The sequence below is a fragment of the Eremothecium gossypii genome, chromosome IV, assembly GCF_000091025.4.
Source record: "Eremothecium gossypii ATCC 10895 chromosome IV, complete sequence".
NCBI classification, from domain to species: domain Eukaryota; kingdom Fungi; phylum Ascomycota; class Saccharomycetes; order Saccharomycetales; family Saccharomycetaceae; genus Eremothecium; species Eremothecium gossypii.
Window position 1 is genome coordinate 179,587 of NC_005785.6, and position 27,165 is coordinate 206,751.

Consider the following 27,165-nt stretch of genomic DNA (forward strand, 5'->3'; position numbering starts at 1 on the left):
TCAAGATCGTCACTGTGTCGCTGCGCCGGTCGACGCTACCAAGATCGCCACGGACGCGGCGGTCAGGCGAGCCGCTGTGGCGCCTGCGATGCCCACGATATGCTGTCTAAAGGACACTTAAATAAAATTGTTCCTATTGCCGAGGTCTCTCTGCGTTCAGGGGCCCGCATTGCGCAGTAATACGTCGCCATGTGGCACTCAGGCGCCAGACAAGAACGGCCGCCGCGCTGCTTACTGTGGGGAATGCTATTAGTAAGTCCCGATGTAGAAGTAAGAGCAGACCACGACACCCAAATATCTCATCTAGCCACACCACTTTGCAGAGATCCTTCTGTCCTCACATTCACCGCGACGGTGGCAGATTCCTGCGAACTTGCATTTTCCCGTTCACATATGCCGGATGTGATTGTTCCCCTCACGCAACTCACGGCCTTGGCGCATTTAGCACGGTGATGAACAGCCCTGCGCGGATGGGGATATCCGTGCAATCATATATTAAATTAATATACTAACTAATTTATTAGTTCAATAAATATGTTCTATTTATATGATTAACTCATAACGTATTCGATATAAAATATCTCATACCCATTTATGAATTAATTAAGCGGTATTAAATCATTACGCTTGGATTAAGTTATTATTTAATTTATGTTCCTAACAATTAATAGATTTCCTAAATATCGATATTTGTTATTATTAAAATATTAAAGATAATATTGTAATATATCAATCATTTTATCAAATGGCATATAATATACTAATCATTTAATATAATCGAAGAGAAAGAAAAGAGTATCATCTATCGTATAGTTTAATTCAAGTATGACCTCTTCAATATACTTAGAAGTTTAAACTTGTAAGGAACTAAGAATTTAATATGAGTCTTACATTAATATCTGATATGAATCCTTTAATCTACTTATTTGTTTATACGTGAGATAAGAAATACACTAATCTGTTGTATAATTTAATATGTATATGACCTCTGTAATATACTTAGAGGTTTATTCTTGAGTGGTTAAATAGAATGATATATCGTTGAATGTTATATGAGTATGATTCTTTAATATAATCAGAAGTTTACTAAGCTCATGACCATAAGCGGACCCCTCATCCGTGGTTGAGATGCGCGCCAATCGCAGCAGTCAGTGCCGCACGGCTCGTGCGGCTCGCGTCACGTCTGGCGTGCTGACACTTATGCCGCCAGTCACGTGCGTCAGCCGTACAAATACCCAGACATCACATAGAATCTCCCCTGACGCTTCGATTGCCTTCGACCAAAACCACGTGCCCGTAACCGATGGCGACGCTCCCCCTCCCGGGACCAGCTAGGGGCGGCTAGTACGCTAGTATATAAATACGACTACTAGGCCGTGGGTGACAAAACCGTCCGCGATCCCCAAGCTGAACACAGAAGATGCAGACCCTATACAAGCTTAAGAACCAATCGCAATTCCAGTCGTCCGAGTCCACGGGTTCCACAGGATCGTTTCTCGCTAGCGCGCCGGTCGAGCTAACCACGGTCAACGGATACAACGACTTCCTTAAATCGCACAAGTCGAAGCGCACGTCGACGCTCTTCAACGACGACTGTAGCCGAGGATATGTGATGATGGACGACAAGGTGCTCGCCACGATCACTGGCGAGGCGCGCGATTACTTGTTAGAACTGTTCGGCAGCCCGTGAGCAGCGTGTGGCAGCCCGCGGGCGCCGTGTGGCATACGTTTATAGAGTTTTAATATAGCAAAGATTATATGTGTGTGTTGGCGCGGGGGAGCTCGGCCGCCGCAGACGTGTGCAGCACCAGCGGCCGCTGCAGCATGTGCCCCATGCGCTCGACCTTGGCGCGCAGGTAGCCGTCCAGCTCGCGCGAGCGCACGCCCTGTGTGGGCTGAGTCCATGAAAGCGGCACCATGGGCACCCGCTCGATGCAGCGTAGCGCCGGCGGACAGTGCACCTGCTGCACCTTGTCGGGGTTATTCGTGAGCAACCGGATGTCCTCGATACCGAGGTCCAGTAGGATTGCGCGCCCCAACGAGAAGTCGCGCGCGTCCGCAGGGTGGTTGAGCAGCTCGTTCGCCTGCACCGTGTCCGCGCCCAGGTCCTGCAGGTTGTACGCCTTCAGCTTCTCGCCTAGCCCGATGCCGCGGCCCTCCTGCCGCAGGTACACGATCACGCCGTGCCCCGCACCGCCAACCACCTCGCCCTCTGTCGCCGCAGCCATCAGCTTACCCGCCTGGTCGAACTGCTCCCCGCAGTCGCACCGCGCGCTCCACGCCGTCTCGCCCGTGTAACACTCCGAGTGCAGCCGCACCAGTGTCGGCTCCCTGGTCCACGTCGTCGCCCGCTCCACCACCAGCTGCCCTGTCTCATCAAACCGCAGCTCCAGGCCCTGACGCCGATCCGCGTCTGCCTCGGTCCGCCCGGGGTACAGCTGGCCCACGTAGGCGCCCCGCACCATCCGCGCCTGCTGCGTGTCGTCTTTCCGGTACCGGAACAGACTCCGCGAGCGTATGTTCTCGCCGAAGACAATCGCTAGGTGTTCCTTGCTGTCGATCGAGTTGTGGTATAGATGGAGGAAGACATCGGTGCCCTGTACCGTCGGTATGCGCGCGCGTGCGACACAGGTCACTTCTGGCACTGTGTATTCAGTCATATCAGCTTCAGTAATTAACAAAGAGTTGGTCTGACACAGCTATCAACACCGACTACTGCTTTATGGGCCCTACACTATATAGTCGCCAATTCCGACGTGGATTGTTGAATGACAAAGCACCTACGGAAAAGCCTTTTGTTACTTTTTGCCTAAGGTAAATCGCTGTTCACGGAGGCTAATCTTGAAATTTTTCGAATGTACATTATCAATGTGCGATGAGCATATGAAGTATGCGGACAGAAATTAGCCATGATGCTATCAGTGACCGAGCAGCTGTATCTGATTGATTCACTGAAGGCGATACCACCGATTCGCGCAGACGGGCGGGCGGCAGCGCAGTTCCGCCCCTTGGATGTGGCGGTTGATTTCTTACCTAACTCAAACGGGTCTGCGCGGATAATTACCAGCGACGGGAGCGAGGCGCTGGTGAGCGTCAAGAGCAAGGTGGTGGACCACACGGTGACGTCGGAGCTGATCGTGGTGGATGTGGACATTACGGGACAACGCGAGGACTCGCCGGAGGTGAGCAGCATGGCGTCCCTTGTGCGGCGGATCCTGGCGGCGAACGTGGATGCGGGGGCGTTGCGGCTGACGAAGAAGTACAGTTTCCAGCTGAGCGTGGACGTGCTGGTACTGTGCAGCCAGTCGTACCCGGTGTCGCTGATATCGTTTTCTATTTACGCCGCGCTCAAGACGACGCAGCTGCCGAAGCTGGTATCGGGCTACGACGACCTGGAGGTGGAGGAGCTGCCGCTGTTCCACGACCACGACCTGGAGCCGCTTGCGGTGGAGGTGCCGCTGCTATTCACGGTCGCGGTGGTGGGCGACAACGTTCTCGTGGATCCGTCGGCCGAGGAGGCGGGCGTATCGAGTGCGGGACTGCTGTTGACGTGGCACGGCGGGCGGGTTGCAGCGCCGCTGCGCAGCATCGGGATAAGCGAGCACTTCTGCAGCGGCTTCCAAATAGCGCACCTCCTGAAGGCAATCGAGCTGGTTAAGGCACACGCTCCGGCTGTTGCTAGGGCGCTCTATAACTTATAACGCACTACACTATGTACAAGTTTCGAAGACAGTGCCGGGCGCGCTACATGTGCTGGACGGCGTACGAGTGGACGACGACGGCGGTGGCAGTCTGAATGTTCATCGACCTGATCACGCCGTGCTGTTTGATCTCCAAACACATGTCGAGCTCGACAAGGAGATAGCCGGGAATACCCTCAGCCTCGGTGCCCAGGAGTATGAGCGACTTCCGGGGGAAGTGGAATGCGGCGTCCAGCCGGACAGACTTGTCCGTTTGTTCCAATCCGATTAGCGTGTAGCCCTCCAATTTTTTCTGCCTCATGAATGACGCGATATCCGCGACAGCGACCTCTTCTATAGGCATCCAGCGGTCCGCGGTTACCGCCACATTTTTGAACTGTGGATGGCTTTTTACCCGCAGATCGTGCACTGTCATGAGTCCCACTCCTAACACATCCGAAAGCCTGCAGATGCCGCCCAAGTTAGGGGGCTTGTCCACCAAAGAAGCGACCACTATAAGGTCTGAGCGTTTCACAGCGTCTTGCGGGGTATTACTATCGAAATCCAGAACCGTCTCCCAGGTTCCGCTTTTAGTCTGCAGGGGCGAATCGCGTTTGGTCTCGACCGAACGCTCCTCCTGGATCTGGCGCTTGCGCTTCGACAGCCACTTCTTGCTTTCGTCCACGCCCACCGGGATGCTAGTTGTGCTATCCAGGTACCGCGTGAAGTACGCACTTGAGATATAGGGTACACAATGGTCGGTAACTTTCATGACCACGCCTCCAAAAATGCTAGTTAAATTAAAGTCGTCGTGAAGGTCCCAGATATTCGCGTCGCCCGCCCTATACTGGCCCTTCGATTGGGTTTTTTTCGCTTCTGAAAAGAGATTTTCCATTATTCCGCATACAGTGTCGCCGGTCAAAATTGCTCGAAATTCCGGCCATAGGGATAGAATCAAGGAGTTCGAAAAATGTCTGATCAACGGCTTGTTGGAGGCGCAGTTCGGCACTAACACAGAAATAAACATATTCAAAAGCCGAAAAGGCACGCAGATCCTCTTCAATGCTACCAGAGTCAGATATAGTATTTTTTGAGCGCTCACAACGACCGCGGGCCTCGTCTGATTTTTGGCCGCGGCAATTAGCGTGCCTTCAAGTTTGTCGACATCCCGATTATAATAGGAACAGAACAATGAGTGCGCAACAATCCATTCCGAGTAAATCCTGACCAACGGGGATGGTTCCTCGAACAGGTTTGGGAGAATGTGGTCTGAAACGTAAAGAATCAGCATGTCATTCTCAATGGACTTCATGCTCAATAGCAGCAGCTGCCATTTTCCAAGCCGTTCTATCTCCTCCGGGCCATTAGTCCTCTTATTGGGTTTCAAAAGATTGGAGTCGTTCTGGAGCAGTTGTTCAACAACACCACGCCTGAATCCTGCTGGTGCACCGATTAGCGCGGATATGACATGGACTTTAGTAGATATTTCCTCAATGCCGTAGATATGCTGATACAGCCCATTTTCTGCCTCTACCAAGGTAAAGTGCTTGTCGAACAACTCGGCTACCACGGGCTTCAGTTTGAATACGTTGACGTTTTCATGCGTGTGAACGAATACTGAGATGAGCAGCTCGGTTAGCCACATGTAACGGTCGGCGTCTGAAGGCTGGCCTAGTAGAAAGGTCTTGATGGAGAGCGTCAGACAAGGAAGCAAGCTGCGTCTCGAGGCCGCCTGGCGGATGAAGTCCTGCCCGCAGTCCCGAAGAACGCTGGAAAGCTCACTGTCATCAGTGGCATCCTTGAGAACAACGGCGTGGAACAGGGTTTTAATGATACCCAGGTGTAGGTCTTTCTGGTTGAGAACCAGCCTCTCTCCTAATAGCGACTGCCATATGCTGTCCGTGATCGCAACAAGCTTCTCGACAAAGACAGCGCAAAGGTCAATGCACAAAGCTATTCCATTATCCATGATATACTGCAAAACATTGGTAATTTGTAGGTTTGCCATGTAATTGTCATTGTCAGCGGATACGTTGGATTCGGCTAATGAAAGAATGACGTCTACCACATCACTAGCACCTTCTTGAGCGTTCAATCGTTGAGTGAGCACCTCCCGAGCCAATTGAAAAAAGGCTGCGTACGAGCTGTCCTTCAGGCGCACAGCACCAACCTTAAACTGAGACTTCAGATGCGCATACAGCGCGGCGAGATCGTCGGCGGTAAGAACAAGTTTTACATTGTTCGCAGCTACCGCACGACGGAAAACAGCAACAAAGAATTGCAGCCTCCCGAGATTGAACTGGTACAGCAACTCCCCAAAGACAGGCCGAAGGTCAATCTGCGTGTAAATCATCTGGTCCACGCACCCGTCACTCACCAATATGTCACATTCTGAACATGCTTCTTTCAAAGAGAGGTTCGCAAGTTGCTGAATAAACGATTCGTAATGCGCTTGGAATGCCTTACTTTTACCTGCTTTCGCAATCCCCACGAGAAACTCCTGGGTAACGGATTCCGGTTCGACACCATATGCCAAGTACACGAGAACCTCATTACATCCAGCTAGCGCCGTCTTATCATACGGCGCTAGAAATGTTCTATATTGTGATAGCAGTGGGACCAACAGCCCGTAACCATAGCGCGCGGCATGTGAGCCAAGCACCCCGAAAAGGCATGGTAGAGTGCTGCTGGGGCCCGCAAAGAGGGAAATCTCAAGCCACAGCGCCTGCAGGGTTGAATCAAAGACAGGCTCCTCCCCGGCTGCAGAGAGCACAAGACGCACAAGACGCAAGTGCTCATCGGTGAGCACGCACCCATTGTGCGCCCGCAGCGCCAGCAGAACACCATGAGACACATATATTCGTGCGGCGTCAAAGGAATATGCATCGCGCTCAAAAGTGCGCAGCACCGCTAGCACGCCATCGGACAGACGCGCGTCCGCGCATTCGTCAACGCCAGCGGCCAGCAGCACGTCCCGCACGAAGGCCGACAGCTTCTCGCCAAAGACGCACCGCCCTCCCGCCACAACAAAGTTGGGCGCCTGCAGCGCCGCGCCCAACAGCACCGGTAGCGCCGCAATGTCGAACGCCGAACGGTCGCGCACCCGGAACATCAACTCGAGACAGAACTTACGCACAGACTCCATCGTCGCATGCAGGCCCGTCAGGATCACCACCTGCGGCCACCCACGCTCCAGATCGCTCTCAAACAGTGTCAGAACATCCGCGGATGCTGCCTCTAGCTGGTTCAGCGCCGTGTCCAGCGCCACGATCTCGTAACAGGTCACAAACCTGCGCCACATCTCCAGCAGCGCCGTGTGCTCCACCGCGTGCCGCGCGCCAAACCCCGCGCCCTCCGGCAGCAGATGCAGTGTGAGCTTCAGCACGGACAGCCCCACTTTCCGCTCCTCGTGCACGCTGCTGCCTAGCGCACGCAGCACGGCCCCGCTGTACGCCTCCCCGCACATCTCCTCGCGAAGCCGCGGCGTCAGCTTGCCGCGTGCCAGAAACCGCAGCAGCAGCTTCATGCGCTCCGGAAACGCCCACGTGCGAGGCGTCGGTTCCGGTGCCCGTAACACCAGCGCCCATAGCCGCCCATCCAGCTCGTCGTTCTCGCACGCACAAGTGACAATGCTATCCACATTGTGGCGCAGCGCGGCCGCTGCCTGCGCGCCGTATTCCTCGCTGCCTGCGTGTAGCGTCAGCAGCCGCCCCAGCACGGCGCTCCACGGCGCAATTGCGTCGCCGCTCACGGCTACCGCGCGGCGCTCGTTTGCCGCGCCAAACCCAACAAGAAAACTGACGCACGCGTCGCAGCGTGCCGCGTCCGCCGGCTCTATACTAGCCGCCGAGGTCTGCTCGGGAAACAGCGCCTCTATCTCCACCTGCAGCGCCTCCCCGAACTGTTTCCAAGCTCCCCGTGCCAATCCACACAGGCGGCCTAGTGCCTCCGCTGTGCTGGCCTCATTTTCGCTACCCGGCCAACTCCGCACCGCGCCTACTAGAGAACCACAGCACGGCGCAAGCGCGGACTCTCTGTCCGCGCTGCTGAGCACACTCAGTTCTTCGTAACATGTGCGAAAGTCCGCACAGCTCAGGAGGTCCGCAACGCGGTCGCTGGTAATGGATGAGGATGAGCTGCGAGGTTCGTGCGATGGCATATTGCGGTCACGGTCTTGCAGCATGGCACTACGCGGCGTATGAAACCGGTAGCGATCGATGCTCGTGAACGCACAAAATTTTTAAGGCGCCGTGAGCTGGCCGGAGCCACCCATGCACCTTACCTTAGTAACCGCCACCATAAGCATGGCCCCTTACGTATCAGATGCGACCACCCACGGACCTATTACCAGCATTCAGGGTAAAGGACGAGTCGAGCGTTAGTACACTGGCGGGCAGACAGAGGGACCAGAGCGAATGACGGAGCAGAGCGAGCACAGCAACGGCGGCGTATGCGCCAGCAGCATACAGCCAGCGCGGAATGGCGGGCTGTGCGGGCACGGCGGCGTTGGGGGGGTAGGTGAGGCGGAGGGGGATCCCGTACACACGCAGATAATACAGGAGGACAACCCATTCGTTGAGCACGGACAGAGCTATGTGGCGCCACACAGCGGGGGCGGGAGGACGAGCTCGGGGTCGAGCAGCAGCGCCAGCCTGCAGGAAGGGCTTTTGGCGCCGCCGCTGGCAAAGAGCTCGGCGGGGGAGCAGGGGCGCGTGCGGATCCTGGAAGCGTCGAAGGTGTCGGAGGGGCAGGGGCGGTCGTACATTACGTACACGATAAGCTACCGGGACCGGGTGGTGCGGCGCCGCTACAGCGAGTTTGAGAGTCTGCGGAAGATCCTGATCAAGTTGTTTCCCATGACGCTGATTCCGCCGATTCCGGAGAAACAGTCGCTGACGAGCTACGGGAAGTCGATTGCAGGGTCCAACGCGAACTACGTGCTGCCCTCGGAGGCCGCGGGGTGCGATCTCGCGGTTTCGGTGATCAACGGCAGCGTGAATCTCAATGACCAAAAAATGATCCGGCATAGAATCCGGATGCTGACCAGCTTCCTTAACCGCCTGCTGCAGAATGAGGAGGTGACTAAGACATCCATCATTGGTGACTTTCTTGATCCGAACAATGCCAATTGGAACGACGTTATCACCACCTCGGCCACGATCTCCTCTTTGCCCAAGAGTGTCCTGCAGTGCAACCCACTGGATCCTACGAACACTACGCCGGCACATGCATCTTTGCCGATACCACCTTTATCTTCGGCACCTCAGCTAATGGGAAAGGACGGGGTAGGCACGTCTACAAAACCTTCGGCTGAAGATATGGAGTTTTCCAGAATAGAATACGAATACAAAAAGTATGAACAGCTATTGCATACGGGAGTATATAAGTACAATCGCCGTATTACCAGGACAATGCACGAGCTTAAGCAGGACCTAGCGGACTTGAGCGAAGCCTTTGCAGAGTTTGCGGTGGAGCAGAGCAAAGGCGGAGATCTGGCAGAGCTGCTCTCTTATCTGAGCAACGCGAATGACGAGGCAGCAGCAGTTCTAGATGATCTGGTCGGGAAGATCTACTATAACATCAATGAGCCTCTGAGTGAGGCAGTTCATATAGCGGGAGCCGCTCGTGAATTAATACAATACCGAAGGTTGAAGTTCGCACAGCGGGACATGTTAAAGAAGTCCTTATTAGGTAAAGAGGGACACTTAAAAAGATTACAAGAACAAGAGGACGATGCGAAAGCTATTGATCAACTGGTTGACCAACATCTCGGCGAAGGTACGCGTATTAACTTACAGAGGCCATCCGAAGCATCACCCAATACCTATAAACGAAAGTTGTTTAGCCGGTTCAATAAGTTGGCTAACATCGTAAAGGAAACAGTTACATATCAAGAACAAGATCCTAAAGTGAATATAAAAACAGTTCAGGAAGACATTGAACAAATAAAGGAATCGCTTGATGTCAGTGCTAGCGATTTAGATGTGATCACCGCAACGATACGAGATGTTCAGCTGCCAGCATTTTCTCGTAATCGGGACAAGGAACTCTATGACATATTGAAAAATTATTCCAAGTATATGAAGGAATATGCAGCGAAGAACTTGGAAATATGGAAGGATTTGCGAAAGCAGGAGGAAAATGCATAAACTTGTCTAATGTCTCTATGATATTCTAAGTGGAAGTATGCTATACAGGAAAGCCAATAAAAACGTAGACGTAACCATCATTCTGCCTGTATCTAGCAACCCGAGCTCGACACTATTGCACCCGTGCGCTTGTGTTTATTTTGCCGCAATTATGGCGTCTACACCAGCAGTCAAACGGAAAAGCCTGAACCAGGGCCAATTCAATGACTTGAAGTAACACATCATATTAGTGTAATACGGTAGCTTCAATGTCCCAGATCTATTACACTCCATCGCGTTAACGATTTGTTTTGCGAGATATTCCGGATCTAAGTCCGGCGCAATAATCTTCGACGGAGAACGAGCGTTGTCAAACATCTTGGTAGTGAGTTTCCCCGGACAAACAAGGAGACTCCGTATAACACCCCTACTCTTTAACAACGGAACATAACCTGGGTTACTGCTATCTTTCCACGTATACTGCTCGAGCTCATCTACTAAAGACTCATGCAACGCTATGAGCCCCCCCTTAGAGGCACCATACGCAGTTAACCTCGCTGGTGTGACAAAGCCCAATACGGAAGCGATGTTCACTATATATCCCCGGTCGATCGCTATCATCGAGGGCAAGAACTCCCGTATTAGTGTATATGGACCAAGCAAGTTTACTCGGATGATCTGCTCGATTTTGTCGTTATCCACCCTATCCAATGGAAGATCTGAGGTTATTGCGGCGTTGTTTATCAAAATTGTCACATGCCCAACATCCCGAATGATGTTCTCATGTATCACGCGGATTCGTCCTGGAAGGGATATATCACAGGCATAAAAATGCACGCCAGTTAACGATTCTAGGTCTGGAGGAGGAACAACATCCAAGATTACAGTAACAATTTGCCTCCTACGTAGTTCCCGGACAATCTCCTTGCCTAGCCCACCAGCGCCGCCTGTTACCAACGCGATATCACGTTTTGGATCGAGTTGTACCCCAACAATTGGCATTGCAGACTCCACAACCTTCTCCGCCACTGACCTCCACCGCGGAATAAGACTTGTATATAGAGCAGCCGCTATGTCACGCCTGACTGGCAGCCGGGACATCCTGCCTCTAGAATCAACATCATTCCTCCTCGTAGACACTTTCATGTGTTTAAATTATTAATAATAATGAGCTTCGCTTATTCATTGCAAGTTGTAGCCAGATATATTCTGGTCACAAAACTTCCTTTTTGGTTACGCTGACACCGGTGTGTCAAGTTCTAATTTTTCTGTTTCTCCCGGGTTGCTGAAATAATGGCAGATAGAAGAATGGATTCGAGCTTTTTACGACGGTCGCTCAAAGGCATTACCGAAGAGAGCCGTAATGGATCAAGCTCCGGAGGTAATTCGGGTCAAAAGGCGGCGAGATGAGGACTCTATGCAGGCTTTGCTGCTAGAAGAATCGCGATTGAACAAGAAGGGCAAGTATGTATTCAAACTTGCTCGGACCGTTGAATTACAGGGATCCAACGAGGAGACGCCTTTATTGAAGTTGGCTGCGAGTGAGCGCAATGTGTACGTCCTAGAGCAACAGAAGCAGACCCAGAAATGTCTGCCGGAGGAGATCTCGGAGATGTTGGAGGAGTACCTGCGGTTGGAGACGAAAGCTACTGCCTCCGAGCACAAGCGGCCGAGCAAACGGCGCGCTTCGCAGCTTCCCGTCGCACAGCTTCCAAGTATGGAGTTCGTCTATGATATTTACATCCGCGAGAACCTGCCAGAAGATGAATTCGTGTGGGACAAGAATACTGTGGGGTATATTCGTATCGTGGAAGACAATGGCGCCCTTGTGCCGGAGCAGGACGCCTCTGCAGACACACAACAACTCTCTGACGACGAGGATTCAAACGAGGAGGACTACTATCGCAACGATTACCCCGAGGATGAGGACGACGACCGCTCTATTCTCTTTGGGAGCGATCTGGAGCAAGAAGCCCCTATGGCGAATCCCCTGCAGTCCCCTGTAAGCGAAATTGCCGAGCTTATCACAGAGGCAGGCTCAGAGGATATCTACGATCCACTGTTCGAGAGTCTGGGGGCCGAACCCAATCTTCTGAGCTCACTGAATAGCAACAACTACGTTGATCTGGATGTCGACGCGCTATCGTCCGCTAGTGATCGCGAAGATGCTTCCAATGGCCGCACCTTCGGTACAGATAACGATGACCTCCATACAGATTCTTCCTTCGAGCGCCACAATCTTTTTCCAGGTGAAGAAGACGATCCAATGGCCATTCACAGAGACAAGGTTCTCGGGAAGTTACAACGGATACTGAACGGCGCTAACGGTCGAGTGTGACTACTTTCTATTATTAATGATATGTATGGGTTTTGTAGTGATACAAATTTTTATATCGGGATGTACGCTAAAGTATGCATTGTATGGGTGTTATAAAATTCTTCTGGCTGCGATCGCCTCACACGGCGACGCAACTTCGACACTGCAACTTCTCTGCTGGCGTGCGATGGTGTATGGGCCAACTATTGGAAGTCAGCAGTTGTAGTTCAAGTTGATGGTCTGCCACTAGAACCGTGATACTACCAAGCCTCGAGAAGCCAGCAATGAAGTACATTCAAACTGACCAAGTTTTGGACATCCCAGAAGGTGTTACCGTTAACATCAAGTCGAGAGTTATCAAGGTTACTGGTCCAAGAGGCACCTTGGAGAAGAACTTGAAGCACATTGATGTCACCTTCACCAAGGTGTCCAATAAGCAAATCACCATCACTGTCCACAACGGTGACAGAAAGCATGTTGCTGCTTTGAGAACTGTCAAGTCGTTGATCTCCAACATGATCACTGGTGTCACCAAGGGCTACAAGTACAAGATGAGATATGTGTACGCGCATTTTCCCATCAACGTCAACGTTGTCGAGAAGGACGGCGAGAAGTTCATTGAGATCAGAAACTACTTGGGTGACAAGAGAGTTAGAGCTGTGCCTGTCAGAGAGGGCGTCAGCGTCGAGTTCTCCACCAACCAGAAGGACGAGATTGTTTTGTCCGGTACCTCCATCGAAAACGTTTCTCAGAACGCTGCTGACATCCAGCAAATCTGCCGTGCCAGAAACAAGGATATCAGAAAGTTCTTGGACGGTATCTACGTTTCTGAGAAGGGTGTCATTGCCGAGGAAGCCTAAGTGCCTTACTGACCGTATCTTGATAAATAATATGAGTATTATGTAATCAAAGAACCTCACTGCTTTTTATTGGTGGTGTTTTCGTCAAACGCTCTTATTAGCGCCGGGGTAGAGTGTGGGAATACTGGCGTTATATGCTTTAGAGGTTATGTAAAGTAAATTTAATGTCCTATCAGGGCCACAGCCTTAGCAACTAGGTGCAGGTACTCCTTTAGCTTGCCACTGTTCTGGAACAGAAGATATATTTTATCTGTCTCGTTGGCCACCATCGTAGACAGGTTCACCGCTTCCTGCAGGAACGATGGAACGCCAAGCTTTTCCGCGGTGGAAGTATAGGAATTATGGAGTTCAATGAGCAGGTAGGGTGTGTAGAGCGATCTGATATTGTACAACATGTCCCTGTCTTCTGATGGCATATCAGTGTGTTCAGTGAGCTCGACTAAAAACTCGGTGACAAGCCCGCGTAAGGTGCTGGCGAAGGCTTGGAATTGCTGTAGAAGAGCGGACGTGTTCTTGGACGAAGACACAGTGTGGCTAGAGTTTTCCCAGTTCTTATACTGCCTGAAACCAGTAATAAGCTTCGTGTACTGCCCAATTTCCTGTACAAACCGATCCTCGGGGTACTCTTCCTTGGCAGAAAGTTGATCTAACTCATAGTTTTTGATCAAGTCATCCATGTTGTGTTGTTCAAAAAAGGTGCTTAGTGAATTGACCTTACCATTAGCAAGGAACCTGCGGCAGAGTGCGATAATAGACTCCACAGCATCAACGTGTAGCCTACCTTTCATTAGCCAATCTACAGCCGATATCAGATGTAGGTCTATATCCGTTACCTCTGAATTCATTGTTACCGTATCCGCTAGATTATAGTGTGGCTCTGTGTCATTAAAGATACGCTGGGCGGTTCTCTTTAAAATATTAGCGGTGGGAAGCTGGAAGAAGTAGCACAACTCCAACTGCCGTTCCCTAGACGAATCGCCGACCAGATTCGAGAGGAAGAAGGAGTAAGCCTCCATTATATCCTGTTCGTCCAGGCAGCTGATATACACAGGCACCAAATCATACTGCTCGTAGAGGTTTAGTAGTGAAACATATGTAGTCACTAGCTTCGACTTGTCTCCTTCTTCAATCACCCCGGGACATGCTTTATCTAAGAAGATGACCAAATGTGTCAAGATTCTCAATATATATGGCTCTGATAGCAAGTCGTTTTCCTGGTCCACGCCCTTAACAGCATCCAGTAACATATCAATAAAGGACTTGACGGCTGGAGAAATCGTATTTAGTATAACAGCGCCCATCAGAACCCTAATTGGATGCTCGCTCTCCTCCACATGTTTAGAAGCCACGATATTAAGAACAGCTGAAAGAGAAAGAGGCTGCGACGGCATCTGCTCGATAAGCTCTTCCTTGTTGATTCTCTCCTTCTCCAGTAAGTAGTTCTCGATCTTTATATTCCAAATCTGGTTTAAGTATACCAGCAGCATCCGCTCCCAGTCTAGCTGCTGTTCATCTATATCCTGAGGAATTGTGCCCGACAGGAATGCGTATATCGCCGCCTCATATTTGTCCAGATTAGGATTCCTGGACAGCGCATACACGGCTCTCCTCCATAAAGCCCGCTTCTTAATCCCCTGGTGTCCCTCGTAGTCCCCTGCCAGCTCTAGATCAATGCGGGGATCCACATAATCCTCCAGACCGCACATAATCATGCCCAGGGTCAGATTGTCGCTGTATTCACATTCCCGCCTCACTTCCTCATACTTCCCTGCTAGGATTAGCTCATACATGTACTTGTAGAAACAGTGGTCATCCTGGTTGTCCTTTGGATGTATTTGCACGCCCTCTTCTCTGAGCGGACAATCCAGATCGCTACTTTTGAGGCCACCTGCCAGCAACGTGTTTGACCACTTCGTCGTGGGCAATTCCGCAGGTCGTGGCGACACCGTCAGGTTCTCCTGTATCCATGCAATGATCAGCCAAACCACGTAAAGTTCCGGATCTTCTTGAAGCTGCGCCTTCTTAAACACCGCGTTCGAGTTGTAGTCATGCAGCTCTATATCGTCCATCGGAGCATCTGACGTCCGAAAAGACACCAGCAGCTCCACCAGGTACCACAATTTGGCCTCCAGTTCAAAGTTGACAAATTGCGTCCTGTCCCGCTGGTCTTCTGTTTCTTCTGCGCATACCAGTGCAGCCTCGCCCGCTATAGACCTGAATTCTTGTACCAACTGCAAAGGGTCCTGATTGTCGGTCCCAGCAATCAGCGAACGCTGGAATTCGGTTACAACACTGGCAAATTCTTTAAGAATCTGTTGAGAGCTGGTTCGAGTACCTGACATTTCCTTGGCAGGGTATTGTTCTTCAACAACCACTGTTGTTTAAGCTCATAAAACATGGATTTCGAAGTGGTGCATTTTTTTTCACCGATTTTGAAAGTGCATCGCCCATATACTTCGTAGACATATTCAATATAGGGCAAGTGTATTAAGAAACTATAGGGCTTGTATGTACCCGTACTATCTATTAATTTCGTGGGGTGGATGACTGTGTAGCATCTAGGTGTTAAACACAGATCCACTTCGCGAAAGTGCACCAACCAGCACCTGCCTCAGAGGTAATTAGGGCCAGCCAGACGCCTGGCTCGTGCACTTTTAGCCTAGCTTCGCATACGCCAAATTCGACATCGGATTCCGCCTTTTTCAGACGGTAGATCTTGCCGGATGGGGACTGGACGACTATCACATTTGGCGCAGCGGCTTGCGCGTCGTATGGATCGTGAGTGAGGCCGTCTGCAGGGCTGCAGATGATTTGGAAAGTGTACTCTGTTCCCGAAAAGAGGTACTTGTTTTGCGGCTCCTTGATGTACATATCGATTTTCTGTGCATCTGGACACGGGAAGCGTGCGACAAACTCGTATTCCTTTGAGGTACCTGAGTGTGTGAGCGGAACGATCATGGAAAGAGGCGGCATGGCGTCGTCATGCAGTCCACGGATACCAGAGTGGATATGGAGGGTACCTGCCGATAAACCAGGTGGCAGCACTGCCTTGATGAGGGCAATGCGGTCGCGCTTGTGGAGCTTATATTGTACAAGAGACAGATTCAGGTTTCTGCATCGGGCGGCTGCTGAGCCCTCCGGGACCACCGAAGATACCAGTTCCACGTCGGAGGGCACCTTGATGGAGCACTCAAATATCTCAGAGTCCAGTAGTTCGCAGAGTCCCAGACTGTACTTGTAGAGTCTGAGGTCATTCTTGAAAAAGGATGGGAAGACGACCGGTAGACACATGGCGATACACCTGTCAATTGCGGGCACAATGTGCTGCTCCTCGTATAGGTATGGCACATGAGTGTATATGAGGTGCAGGGGCTGTATGAGGAAGTAGAAATCCTCGCCTTGGACCTGTTTCTTATTATTGATGTACTCGTGTAGGGGATTTGTAACGTTGCCCAGAATAACATCTACAAATCGCATCTCATCTGCAACTAACACCCGAAGCCAACAATGGTTGAAGCGAAACGTCATGTTGTCCGCATTGGGGGTTTTAAGCAGACCGACGACGAGATCGCACTGTATGCCGAGCGAATTGGCCATCTTCTTGAATATCCATGTTAGTTCATAAGGCGTACAGCAGAGCGAGTGAAGAACAGAGTCAAGGTTTGTAGGTGTGCTATTAAAATCTGTTTTCCCTCCGTCGTCAATAAGCCTGAAGAACTCAGTGCAAAATGTGAATATTCCCCTCAGCTGTTCAATTGGTGACCTGTACCCTGACCGGAAATTGTAATGCGCAAACGATTCCACGGTGAACGGTCCTGTTTGTTGACACCGCCTTCTAGTTCGGTAATCTACGTTCTCAAGGTCCATCGATTTCAGCTCAATATCGACTAGCCCGGGCTTGTGACTATGGTATACGTCATTAGTGTTGATCTCCTCGTTGATGTAGTCCTGTGGCCGTAGCACGACGTCGCTGTTCTCATATAACACTCTGCGCTCTCTCTCCCTTTTCTCCTTAGCGCTCAATGTATTCGAGCGATGCAGATGGCACTGAGCTTGTAGCCAATGCGAGCCCTCATCGTCGGCTATGTTCAAATTATGAAGATCTGGCAATTTTGGTAACCCGCCCTTAATATTAATACTACTGTGGTTACCGGTCAGTTGGTAACCCGAGCCCAGAAACTTTCTGAATACTCCAGAAACCTTGCTAGGGCTTGAAATATCTCTTGGTGAGCTCGGGTAGTTATCCTCTTCGGTAGAATCAGCAAATGAACGCGCAAAGCGGTGTCTTGCAAAGCTGCCGGCACTAGTGGCGCTAAAGTCGCTCATCAAACAGTAGCTATCTTCGCTCATACCAAGCGAGTCTTCAAGAAACCGCGACTGTGAAATCTGGTTTTGCGCGTAGCCATCGGAGTAGCCGGAACTATACCCTTCATAGCCCTCGTAGTTCGACCCGTAGCTGCTGCTGTAGCCGTCGTTGCGTGGTGTGTGGCGCTGTGGGGACCTTGCGATGGCGAGGTCGTTGTAGGAGCGTGTGGTCGGGTACTCGCCATTGTACACACCATGCCGCTCGCGGAGTTTATTATGGTTGTCATTATTGTTAGGCGCATCGGTGGCGAGTTCAGCGGTGTGAGGGTGGCCAAAATCAAGAGCATATTCGGTATCCACATTCAATGTGACGTTCGGGATGGGCGGGATGGGCGGCAATGGCGGCAGATCCGATTTCGACCTGGCACGTCGGCTAAACGTGGTCCCGGTGTTGGACGAACACTCGCTCGAACTAGCTCGCTTGGCGGGCTCGGGCCCGGGCGTCAGCTTTCCGCTGCGCAGCCGCGGCGCTCGGACAGGGTACTCAATGCGCGGCACCAGCATGTTGGTGGAGTGAGACTTTGGCAAATGCGTGATCGGCAGCCGGGAGCCCGCGCGCATCCCTGGCTCAAGGTGCATCCGCCGCCGCGGCGACTCCGCCGGCGTCAGCGCTGGCGAGTGTGGGCCGTGCCCGTATAAATCGCCCTTTTCCATGCTTTTCGGCGACCGCGTCGGCATCGCTGGTAGCAGCACCGCCGGAGCAGACACTGTCGGCGGCGTTGGAGGCCGCTGCGTCCGCGGTTCCGCAGGCGACCGCTCGATATATCCATTGGGAACCTCGTACAGCACCTGCACGTAATTAACCGGGAAGTAGCCCGATTTTTTGTTGCGTAGCAGCCTGCCGTACAGCCAATTGCCCTTAACTTTCGTCACCTCAATGATGTCGCTTTCCAAAAACCCCAGATCCTGCTCATGTTCCCCAGACCAGGAGTAGACAGCCTTGACCTTGAAAGGCGCTTTCGGTAGCGATTCCTGCATCTTGCTACCTGCCTGCTTGCGCCAAGTGATCTAATCCTAGTCTACCAGAAAGTGGCATGCTAAAGTTCCACGTCCAGCGCTTCCTCCAGTGCATTTATTACCTATTAGAGACCCGAAAAGAGATCCCCAGGAGAGACCTTCCATGAAACGAAATAGGTGTGCTCTAGAAAAGCCAAACTGGGCCTTCGAGTAGGAATCAGGCACGGGCGTGGTAAACATTAGCTATGAAATTACTGACTAAGCGGCAGGCGTCGGGTTCGCAAGAATGTGCGAGCGTGCGACGCAGGGCTTGAGTGAGCAGATAAAAGTGCGCTCAACTTCATAGCCGTAAGGGCGGGTGCTGCTGTCGGGGTTTGCGCCCTTCAGCGATGCGTGGGAGCTGGTCAGCACTATATCAGTATAATGAGTCTCGCGATGCAGCTTTCCCGCACGGGAACGGCTGTGCCAGATGCAGTAAAATTAGATTACTTAATAGCGTCCTCGAGAAGGGCGGGCGTCAGTGCATAACGCCGAAGACAGAGATGCCTAGGAAACAATGGCGCGGGCGGCCTCGCGCGCCTTTTGGAGCAGGAACGCATCGGCCAGCACCAGCGCGGTCATGGCCTCGACGATGGGGGTGGCGCGGGGTGTCACAGAAGGGTCGTGGCGGCCCTTCGCAGCGAGCACGCCGTCGGCGCCCGCGTACGTCGCGGTGGCCTGTGCCTGGCTAATGGTGGCGGCGGACTTGAATGGCACCGAGAAGTAGATATGCTCGCCGTTCGAGATGCCGCCCTGGACGCCGCCGGAGTTGTTGGTGCGCGTGCGCAGGCGGTTGGAGTCCTCGTCAAAGAAGAAGGGGTCGTTGTGCTTGGAGCCCGGCAGCGCGACTCCCGCAAAGCCGGAGCCAATCTCGAAGCCCTTGGACGCAGGAATGGAGAGCATGGCGTGTGCGAGCTTGGCCTCGAGCTTGTCGAAGCACGGCTCGCCGAGCCCGGTGGGCACGTTGCGGACCACGCAGGTCACCACCCCGCCGATGGAGTCCTTGTCGCCGCGGTGGCGCTCAATCTCCTCCACCATGGCACCCGCGACCGACGCGTCGGGGCAGCGAATGGGCCCGGTCGCGTCGACCTGCTCGCGCGTGATGGTGTTCAGCAGCTGCAGGAACTTGGGGTCAAACGGGTCGCGGTTCATGCGCACACTGCCGATCTGCGAGACAAACGCGACGATCTCCACCCCGCATGCCTGCTGCAGAAACTTATCCGCGATGGCGCCTGCCGCCACGCGCCCGATCGTCTCCCGCGCGGACGACCGGCCCCCGCCAGACGACGCCTTGATCCCGTATTTCTCGATGTACGTGAAGTCCGCGTGCGACGGCCGTGGGAAGTCGTCCATGTCTCCGTAGTCGTGTGGCCGCTGGTCCTCGTTTTTCACCAACATCCCGATGGGCGTGCCGAGTGTCCGTCCGAACTCCGTCCCGGACTGGATCTCCACGCGGTCCTTCTCATTCCGCGGGGTCGACAGCTTGGACTGGCCCGGCCGTCTTCTGGTCAGCTGCGGCTGGATGTCCTCCTCCGTCAGCGACAGCCCCGGCGGAACACCCTCTACGATGCACCCGACAGACTTACAATGTGACTCCCCATACGTGGTTACACGGAAAACTTGCCCAAAGCTCGACATCGCTACTGTATTCTGCGCACATCGCGGGGAGTAATCCGAAACTTCCTCATCTGTTATATATGCTCTGTCCTGAGGTGCCCGTGAAAACTATGAATCATCGATGGCACTAAATATTAAGTAATCCGTACTATCTGCACATATCATGCACGTGATGTTGAACTGACAAGGCCCCAAGTAGCTAAGCAGCCGCCGTTTGGGCGTTGACGATGTATATTTTCCTTTGGTACCATTTATCCCTTGTGGCAGTTTCAAATTGTGGGCAGGATACGCCCTTTCGGTCACCAATTGACCGAACAGAATGGCAAACAAAGGGCGAGACAGTGGCACAGAAAAGAGGCCCGACAGCGCCGGAAACGCACCATAGTGGTGGTAAGCACGATGCAGACGGCAAGCGAGCTGTTGCGTGTGGCTGCGTGCCATGTGTGTTGATATCACGTTGAACGAACAATCAGGGCTTGCTTGCGGCAGGGCCCTTCACAGAGACCTAAGCCAACCACCCGCAGAGGAACGTAGTACGGGAAGAAGCGTTGTGTGGGAGCGAATAGGCAGATGAATTCCGTCGAAGATCTACTGCAGCTTCAGCCAAAGATTGATGCGCTAGAGAAGGAGCGCGATGACATTGCGAGGAAGGTTCAGGCGGTTGCGCGAACGGAGGGCGAACAGGTGGACGATTTCGAGGCGCTGAACAGCAAGCTCGCCGGGATTGCAGAGGAAATCAGCGGTGCAAGGACGCTTGAGGATGTGCAACGGCTGAGAGACAACTACGGGGAGCTGGCGATCCTGGACAGGGCAGAAACGCTGTTAAGGGAGCGCGAGGCGGGCGAGCGCCGCGCGCAGAACGCGTGCACGCTTGCCGCCGTCACCGAAAAGCTGGGGCGGGCGGCTGAACTGGACTACTGCGATCTGGAAGCGCTTCACGCTGAGCTCGAACCGCTGGCACGGAGTGCAGACGCTGCGCCGCAGGTGGAGCAGTTCAACGAGCTGTTGACGGAGCGTGCGAGGGTGCCGCGGCGGGACCTGGAGCACGAACTGCTGGAAAGACGCTGTGATACTGAGCTCTTTGTGTCGACGGATGACTCGGTGCACGAGCTTCGAGAAAAGGCGGGCCTGCTATTCCAACTTTCGCAGCTGTTACTGCCGGAGCCACGGGCGGACCAGCTCTGGAACTTCGTCTGCATGGCGAATAACTTCCGGATTAAGTTCATCTACCACTTCACTAGTCCCTCTGCGGAGTCTGAACAACAGTCCATTGAGAACTACTTCAAATTTCTGGACAAGTACTTGTCCGAGAATCTCTACAAGTATATGGACATTTTCGAGGACGAGAGTAAAGGCATTACCAGGACGCTTATTCACAAACAGTTTATCAATCACATTCTTGAGCCCGTTAGAGAGAAGGTCAACGTCACCATGACGAAAATAGCTGCCTCCAATTCGGCCAGCGACGTGAAGATGCTGGTGCTATTGATTTCCGAAATATTTATTACAGACAACGCTTTAAAGAAGAGTCACTACTACGATGGCGTTGGGCTTGTATCCCTGATTGATGAAGCCGCGCTGGAGGTATGGCAGAACTTTGAAGTAGAATCTGCTGTAAGTCAATTTGAAAAACTAACAACACCAGGTGCCTCATTGATGTCACCCAAAAATGGCGCGGACTTTGGGAAACTTCTGGAGAATATGTACCGGTATTTGGAGCCCTTTTTCAGCATCGACTATCGTAATTTATTTTCAGTGAAGTACCAGTTGGTGGACGAGATATTCATCCAGCTTCCCTTGAAGTACCGTTCATTTCTTCTATCGAAAAATATCCTCCAAAATGAATTGACCGCCGAGCAACAGTTTGAGAACACCTGTGTGAAGCTCCACAGCTTGCTTCTCATTTCCAACATACTTGTGAGGTTTTCCCATGACTTCACATTTATTGAAATGACCCAACAGATTAACAAAATCACCGATTCAGATTATGAGTATATATTCGATGAAGTATGGGAAAGTTACGATGAGGCCGTTATCGTACTCAGAGATTCGATAGTCCACAGGTGGGTTAAGGGTCTCAGCAGCAGCCTGCGGAATTATTTCAAGTACAACGAATGGGACTCGATCGCTACAGCCCCTGAGCAATGTAGTGCGGAGCTTGTGGGGGCCCTGGCTTGGATGAAGAAGATGACAGACATTTTTGATAAATATTGGTATCCGCAGCATATTATTGCTCAGATCAAGGTGGCTCTCCTAGAGAATATTATCAAATTCATGCTAAACTACGTGGTAAAGTTGAATAAGTTCAGCGAAAATGGTCTCAGACAGCTAACATTCGACTACGAAGCCTTAAGGGCAACACTAGGGCTGCCACTTGAGCATAGTTCAGTGGCCGAAGAGCTTGCATTATTTGAATACTTCAACATACTCAGTATGAAGTATACCAATAATAAAATTACGTCAAAGTTCTTGGATGCCGAGTATGTTTCAAGCCATCACACAAGGAATTTCAGAGAGCTGAGAGAATCGTTGCAAGTAAGCCATTTAACAAGCGACGAGATTGCTGATGCATTGTATAGGACATTGTGAAGCACTAAATACTATTTCTTACTTAATAAAGGCCATTAAGTCTGAATATTTCGTCATCATCGAAGGAGTCACTAGGTTTCAGACTGCTAGCGCTTGCCGTCTTTTGGAAAGCACTGTTTTTAATGTTTTCAAGTATTTCGCCAACAGAAGATATCATTCCCGTCGGACCGACGTCAAAAAATGTCTCATTATGAGGCCTGTTGATCCATTTTTTCTCCTGTTCGATCAGTTCGTCCAAGGCTGCCTCCTCAGTTTCACCTTCTGTATAAGGATAGTCACTACCGTTGAAGTGGTTTTGTACCAAGTGGTCGATAACTGGCCACCCGTAAGCATTTGCAAACCTTCTCCGTACTATTATGTTATTATGCGCATCAGGCTTCAGATGCACTATAACTTTCCTCCATGTCATACCTTTGTGCCATTTCTTGGCTATTTCTTCTTCGAGCTGCTTATATTCCTCGTTATTCCCAATGTTTAACAGAAGCGAACTCCAGATATTCTTTTCTGGCGGCTGACCAACCTCTGGAATATCAGCCTCGCTGTACATTTTGTCATGCAAGATAACGCTTGGATCCCCGGAAGGATTCATTAGGTATGACTTTTCAGGCAACGGCGGCAAAAGTACAGACATAGCCGAGTCAAACATGGAAACTTTTGGAATTGAAGAAGAGCTCTGTGTTTGTGGCATCAAGACGTTTATTGCTTTCACTAGCGGATTAATCAGAGTCTTGGTAAAGAAATCCTGCTTGTCGACCTGATATTCCTGTGTATCCAGCTGCTTTAGAATAGAATCGTAGTCGAGATACAAGAGTGCTGAAGTATACAGAGGCACAATTCCGTCATTCACAGCATTTGCGTAAAGAGTGCGTTTCTTGAACTTGCGCAAGATGCGTCTGGTTGTATGTCCCGGAAGTGAGCATAGCAATGGCTGGTCGTCTCCCTGATGCGCTTGCAGTCCCAAGTCCTGCCCAGTTTTGCCAACGACCCCCATGGAAAGCAATATGTTAACGTAGGCGGGGTTGTTTGTCACAATGCCCAGCAACGGCGACGAAAGCGCCACGAAGTTCACGGGGTCTACCTTCTCGAAGAACCACGGGTAATTAATTGCTATGTAGGCTATTGCAAACGTTTGCGTCAGCCCCCCCAAGGAATGCCCTATAAAAGATATCCTCTTGATCCTCTCATTGTACAATTGTTTCACAATGTACTCCCCTAGCCTCCCCCCAAGGTATTTGATTCCCTTCTCTGTCTTGCATACGTTGTCCCCAAATCCTTTGACCACAATATGCTCGTTGGGATAGTATTGTTGGCACTGCTCGATAGTTTCCTTCAGGTATTGCATGTCGGCAGTCACGTTCGAGTGAAGCCCATGTGTAAGCACAACCAGGTGTTCTGGCTTGGTGTAGTCGTCGAAGACCTGCTGGGGTAGGTTCCACAGGTCCAGCGTAGTTTGACGGTTCACTGTCAAGCGCCGGTTAAAAGAGCCTGCCTGCGGCGCCAGTGTTGCGGTGTCCTCAAGTGCGGGTTTGGCCGATGCGATCGTTACCTCGAACGGCACCACCGAGTTCGTCGTGAAGATGATCTGGCTCACGACGTCTAGCAGCCATACGTAACGCTTTTGAAGCCTGTGCAACGACAGTTCCGCCAAAAACTCATGCTGCGGCTGCATTGCGGGTTCGAACTGCGGCATATCCGCCGAGCTAAACAGCTTCTGCGAGTGGTGGTAATCTTCCGTGCGCAGATCACAGTATAGCATGTAGGGTCCCATCAGATACGCAGCCCTGTACGTCAGGCTGCTAACGTTCTTCACCTTCAGCCACAGTGAGCTCAGCTGTATGCGCTCTGGCAACTCCTCTTCGTCGTAAAGGTCATATGTGATGACATAACGTTCCACCTCACCAATTCGTACCGAAGACCTATAATGATATAGTACCTCTCTTGCAGGCTCTGTACCCATTGCAACGGAATCACGGACCGGATGCGCACAATCCCAGCTGTGTCTGGCTTCTTACACGTGCGTGTCGGAGTTGATTCGTAACGGTTCATCCCATCTTTTTCTATAGGATATGCCTGTACTTATGGGAGTCTCCCGCTGAGGGTTAAACGAGGAGCTGAAAGTTCCTCGGAAAACAAGGAGAAACGTCTGGCCTTATATAGTGGCGGCTAACCGAGTGTGGTATTATGTAAATGCTCAGGTGGTGGATTCCATCTCCTTCAAGAGGAGCTTGGCCTTCTGCTCGCTGTCGTAGCGGGCCATCGAGTCTATCAGCTCGTCGAGCCGCTCCCCCGTGACCACCTCGGCAAGTGCGTGAAGCGAGACGGCGCAGCGGTGGTCTGTCACACGGTTCTGGGGGAAATTGTAGGTTCGTATCTTGTCGGACCGGTCCGTGGAGGAGACCTGATCCTTTCTGGCGGAGCGCTCGCGGGCCTCGCGCTCTTTGCGCTCGAGGTCGGCCAGCTTCGCGCGCAGGATCTGGAAGGCCTTCGCCTTGTTGCGGTGCTGCGAACGCTCCTCCTGCATGTGGATGGCGATGCCCGAGGGAAAGTGCGTGATGCGCACGGCAGAATCAGTCGTGTTGACGTGCTGGCCACCTTTTCCGCTAGCACGCATGACGTCGATGCGTATCTCGCCGGGCTTGAACGTGCGCTCGTAGGCGTCCGACTCGGCCTCCTCTGCCATCTTCGGCAGGACCACCACGGCTGCTGTGGACGTGTGCGTGCGGCCTTTGGACTCGGTCGCGGGTATGCGCTGCACGCGGTGCACGCCGGACTCAAACTTCAGGCGGTCGTAGGAGCCGGGCTCGTCGATGCTGAGGATAGCCTCGCTGAGCCCGGCACCAGTAGTGTTTTCCGTGGCGGACGTGACGCTCCACTTCCAGCGGTGGTGTTGCGCGTACCCGATGTACATGTTGAGCAGGTCCTGCGTGAAGATCATCGCCTCGATACCGCCGACTCCCGGCCGCAGTTCTACTATGCAGGGCTTCTCTGCAAACGGGTGCGGTGGTAGCAGCTTGTCCAGTAGCGTGTCCGCAGAGCGCGCAAGCGTCGGAGCCAGCTCGTCCAGCTCTGCCTGGGCTTCCGTGCGCAGGCTGGCGTCTTGCGCGATCATGTCCTGCAGTTCCCGATACATATGAACATTGTCCTGGTATGCCCTGAATGTATCTACAATGGAGGACAGCTTGGAGTATTTCTTCTGCTTCTCCACATCGAAGCTCTCTCCTTTAGACAGCAGTTTCTCCAGCGTCTCCAGTTCGGCGGCGTAGCCTGTGGCACGCTTGATGAGCGACGGATGGAGCTCCCGGAAGCCTTCAGCCTGGGAGTAGCACCTCACAGAGACCGGTAGAGCCCGCCCGAGCAAAAGCAACCTGCCAAACCTCAGTGCCATAGTTCTTGTAGCGCCGTTTTCCTGGTAGCGAAGGGCACTTGAAGCGGCAAAATTGTCTAACTTTTCAGACTGCATCACCAGTGTGGATAGAACAACTGATGACCGCTGTTAACTATACCAAAGGTATGCATAGACCGCCTGAGTGGGCATGGACAGACCATTAACCGTTGCGCAGAGAAGAAGGTTGGTGAGGGTACGTATGCCGTGGTGTATCTCGGGCATCGTCAGACCGACGGCAGGCAGATAGCCATCAAAGAGATCAAAACGTCGCAATTCAAGGATGGGCTGGACATGTCGGCCATCCGCGAGGTCAAGTATCTGCAGGAAATACGGCACGCAAACGTGATCGAGCTGGTGGACCTGTTCATGGCGCAGGAAAACCTGAACCTGGTGCTGGAGTTCCTGCCCGCAGACCTCGAGATGCTCATTAAAGACAGCTCGCTGCTGTTCACACAGGCGGACATCAAGTCATGGCTGCTGATGACGCTGCGGGGCGTGCACCACTGCCACCGCAGCTTCATCCTGCACCGCGACCTGAAGCCCAACAACTTGCTACTTGCGCCGGATGGCCAGCTAAAGATCGCAGATTTCGGGCTTGCGCGTACACTGGCGGCGCCGCACGAGTTCATGACCTCGAACGTGGTGACGCGCTGGTACCGCGCACCTGAGCTATTGTTCGGCGCGCGCCACTACACGGCTGCTGTAGACTTGTGGTCTGTGGGCGTGATATTTGCCGAGCTGATGCTGCGGATTCCGTACCTGCCAGGCCGTGACGATGTGGATCAGATCGACGTCACGTTCCGTGCGCTGGGCACACCTACGGACAAGGACTGGCCTGAGGTCTCGTCCTTCAGCGCGTACAACAAGATCCAGGTATACCCGCCTCCGTCGCGCAGCGAGCTGCGCAGCCGCTTCATCGCTGCAACTGAGAATGCCCTCGACCTGATGTGCGGTATGCTGACGATGGACCCGCACAAACGGTGGGACACGACTCGTTGCCTGCTCAGTCAGTATTTTGTAGAGCTTCCGGAGGCGACACCTCCTACGGAACTTCCAAAACTAAATAAGTAATGACTATGATAACCTAGATGGTATACTCGGACGTTTTGTGTTTGTGCTTTGAGGCGATGACATTGGCTTTTATGGTATCGCAGACGTTGCCTGAAAAAGATTCAACGTCTCGGTAACAGATTTGCGCAGACTACTTGTTGAAAGAACAAAGACCAGA

The 27,165-nt window shown here is 52.3% G+C and overlaps 15 protein-coding genes across 15 annotated transcripts; 7 read left to right on the forward strand and 8 right to left on the reverse strand.

The window, feature by feature from the left end:
• Positions 1-1,420: 1,420 nt before the first annotated feature.
• On the forward strand, positions 1,421-1,690 carry AGOS_ADL297W (uncharacterized protein; the record flags this gene model as incomplete). Its single annotated transcript, NM_209152.1, has 1 exon — positions 1,421-1,690. One exon carries the CDS (start codon positions 1,421-1,423, stop codon positions 1,688-1,690), a length of 270 nt encoding a protein of 89 aa, NP_983799.1.
• A 64-nt stretch (positions 1,691-1,754) lies between these two features.
• On the reverse strand, positions 1,755-2,660 carry RIB1 (GTP cyclohydrolase II; the record flags this gene model as incomplete). Its single annotated transcript, NM_209153.1, has 1 exon — positions 1,755-2,660. One exon carries the CDS (start codon positions 2,658-2,660, stop codon positions 1,755-1,757), a length of 906 nt encoding a protein of 301 aa, NP_983800.1.
• Positions 2,661-2,909: 249 nt separating this feature from the next.
• Positions 2,910-3,701, forward strand: RRP42 (exosome non-catalytic core subunit RRP42; the record flags this gene model as incomplete). Its single annotated transcript, NM_209154.1, has 1 exon — positions 2,910-3,701. The coding sequence occupies one exon, from the start codon at positions 2,910-2,912 to the stop codon at positions 3,699-3,701; it is 792 nt and encodes a 263-aa protein (NP_983801.1).
• A 43-nt stretch (positions 3,702-3,744) lies between these two features.
• On the reverse strand, positions 3,745-7,863 carry TRM3 (tRNA (guanosine(18)-2'-O)-methyltransferase; the record flags this gene model as incomplete). Its single annotated transcript, NM_209155.2, has 1 exon — positions 3,745-7,863. The coding sequence occupies one exon, from the start codon at positions 7,861-7,863 to the stop codon at positions 3,745-3,747; it is 4,119 nt and encodes a 1,372-aa protein (NP_983802.2).
• Positions 7,864-8,095: 232 nt separating this feature from the next.
• ATG20 (Atg20p) lies at positions 8,096-9,829 on the forward strand (the record flags this gene model as incomplete). Its single annotated transcript, NM_209156.1, has 1 exon — positions 8,096-9,829. The coding sequence occupies one exon, from the start codon at positions 8,096-8,098 to the stop codon at positions 9,827-9,829; it is 1,734 nt and encodes a 577-aa protein (NP_983803.1).
• A 135-nt stretch (positions 9,830-9,964) lies between these two features.
• Positions 9,965-10,954, reverse strand: AGOS_ADL292C (short-chain dehydrogenase/reductase; the record flags this gene model as incomplete). The annotated part of the gene is made up of 1 exon (NM_209157.1): positions 9,965-10,954. The coding sequence occupies one exon, from the start codon at positions 10,952-10,954 to the stop codon at positions 9,965-9,967; it is 990 nt and encodes a 329-aa protein (NP_983804.1).
• A 217-nt stretch (positions 10,955-11,171) lies between these two features.
• IWR1 (Iwr1p) lies at positions 11,172-12,146 on the forward strand (the record flags this gene model as incomplete). Its single annotated transcript, NM_209158.2, has 1 exon — positions 11,172-12,146. The coding sequence occupies one exon, from the start codon at positions 11,172-11,174 to the stop codon at positions 12,144-12,146; it is 975 nt and encodes a 324-aa protein (NP_983805.2).
• Positions 12,147-12,409: 263 nt separating this feature from the next.
• On the forward strand, positions 12,410-12,985 carry RPL9A (60S ribosomal protein uL6; the record flags this gene model as incomplete). The annotated part of the gene is made up of 1 exon (NM_209159.1): positions 12,410-12,985. One exon carries the CDS (start codon positions 12,410-12,412, stop codon positions 12,983-12,985), a length of 576 nt encoding a protein of 191 aa, NP_983806.1.
• Positions 12,986-13,146: 161 nt separating this feature from the next.
• NUP84 (Nup84p) lies at positions 13,147-15,327 on the reverse strand (the record flags this gene model as incomplete). The annotated part of the gene is made up of 1 exon (NM_209160.1): positions 13,147-15,327. One exon carries the CDS (start codon positions 15,325-15,327, stop codon positions 13,147-13,149), a length of 2,181 nt encoding a protein of 726 aa, NP_983807.1.
• Positions 15,328-15,550: 223 nt separating this feature from the next.
• On the reverse strand, positions 15,551-18,328 carry CYK3 (Cyk3p; the record flags this gene model as incomplete). The annotated part of the gene is made up of 1 exon (NM_209161.1): positions 15,551-18,328. The coding sequence occupies one exon, from the start codon at positions 18,326-18,328 to the stop codon at positions 15,551-15,553; it is 2,778 nt and encodes a 925-aa protein (NP_983808.1).
• Positions 18,329-18,853: 525 nt separating this feature from the next.
• Positions 18,854-19,984, reverse strand: ARO2 (bifunctional chorismate synthase/riboflavin reductase [NAD(P)H] ARO2; the record flags this gene model as incomplete). The annotated part of the gene is made up of 1 exon (NM_209162.2): positions 18,854-19,984. The coding sequence occupies one exon, from the start codon at positions 19,982-19,984 to the stop codon at positions 18,854-18,856; it is 1,131 nt and encodes a 376-aa protein (NP_983809.2).
• Positions 19,985-20,533: 549 nt separating this feature from the next.
• TIP20 (Tip20p) lies at positions 20,534-22,552 on the forward strand (the record flags this gene model as incomplete). The annotated part of the gene is made up of 1 exon (NM_209163.1): positions 20,534-22,552. One exon carries the CDS (start codon positions 20,534-20,536, stop codon positions 22,550-22,552), a length of 2,019 nt encoding a protein of 672 aa, NP_983810.1.
• Positions 22,553-22,574: 22 nt separating this feature from the next.
• On the reverse strand, positions 22,575-24,509 carry AGOS_ADL285C (lipase ROG1 family protein; the record flags this gene model as incomplete). The annotated part of the gene is made up of 1 exon (NM_209164.1): positions 22,575-24,509. The coding sequence occupies one exon, from the start codon at positions 24,507-24,509 to the stop codon at positions 22,575-22,577; it is 1,935 nt and encodes a 644-aa protein (NP_983811.1).
• A 234-nt stretch (positions 24,510-24,743) lies between these two features.
• MRF1 (Mrf1p) lies at positions 24,744-25,937 on the reverse strand (the record flags this gene model as incomplete). The annotated part of the gene is made up of 1 exon (NM_209165.2): positions 24,744-25,937. The coding sequence occupies one exon, from the start codon at positions 25,935-25,937 to the stop codon at positions 24,744-24,746; it is 1,194 nt and encodes a 397-aa protein (NP_983812.2).
• Positions 25,938-26,035: 98 nt separating this feature from the next.
• On the forward strand, positions 26,036-27,008 carry KIN28 (TFIIH complex serine/threonine-protein kinase subunit KIN28; the record flags this gene model as incomplete). Its single annotated transcript, NM_209166.1, has 2 exons — positions 26,036-26,060; positions 26,113-27,008. 2 exons carry the CDS (start codon positions 26,036-26,038, stop codon positions 27,006-27,008), a joined length of 921 nt encoding a protein of 306 aa, NP_983813.1.
• Between the last annotated feature and the right edge of the window lie 157 nt (positions 27,009-27,165).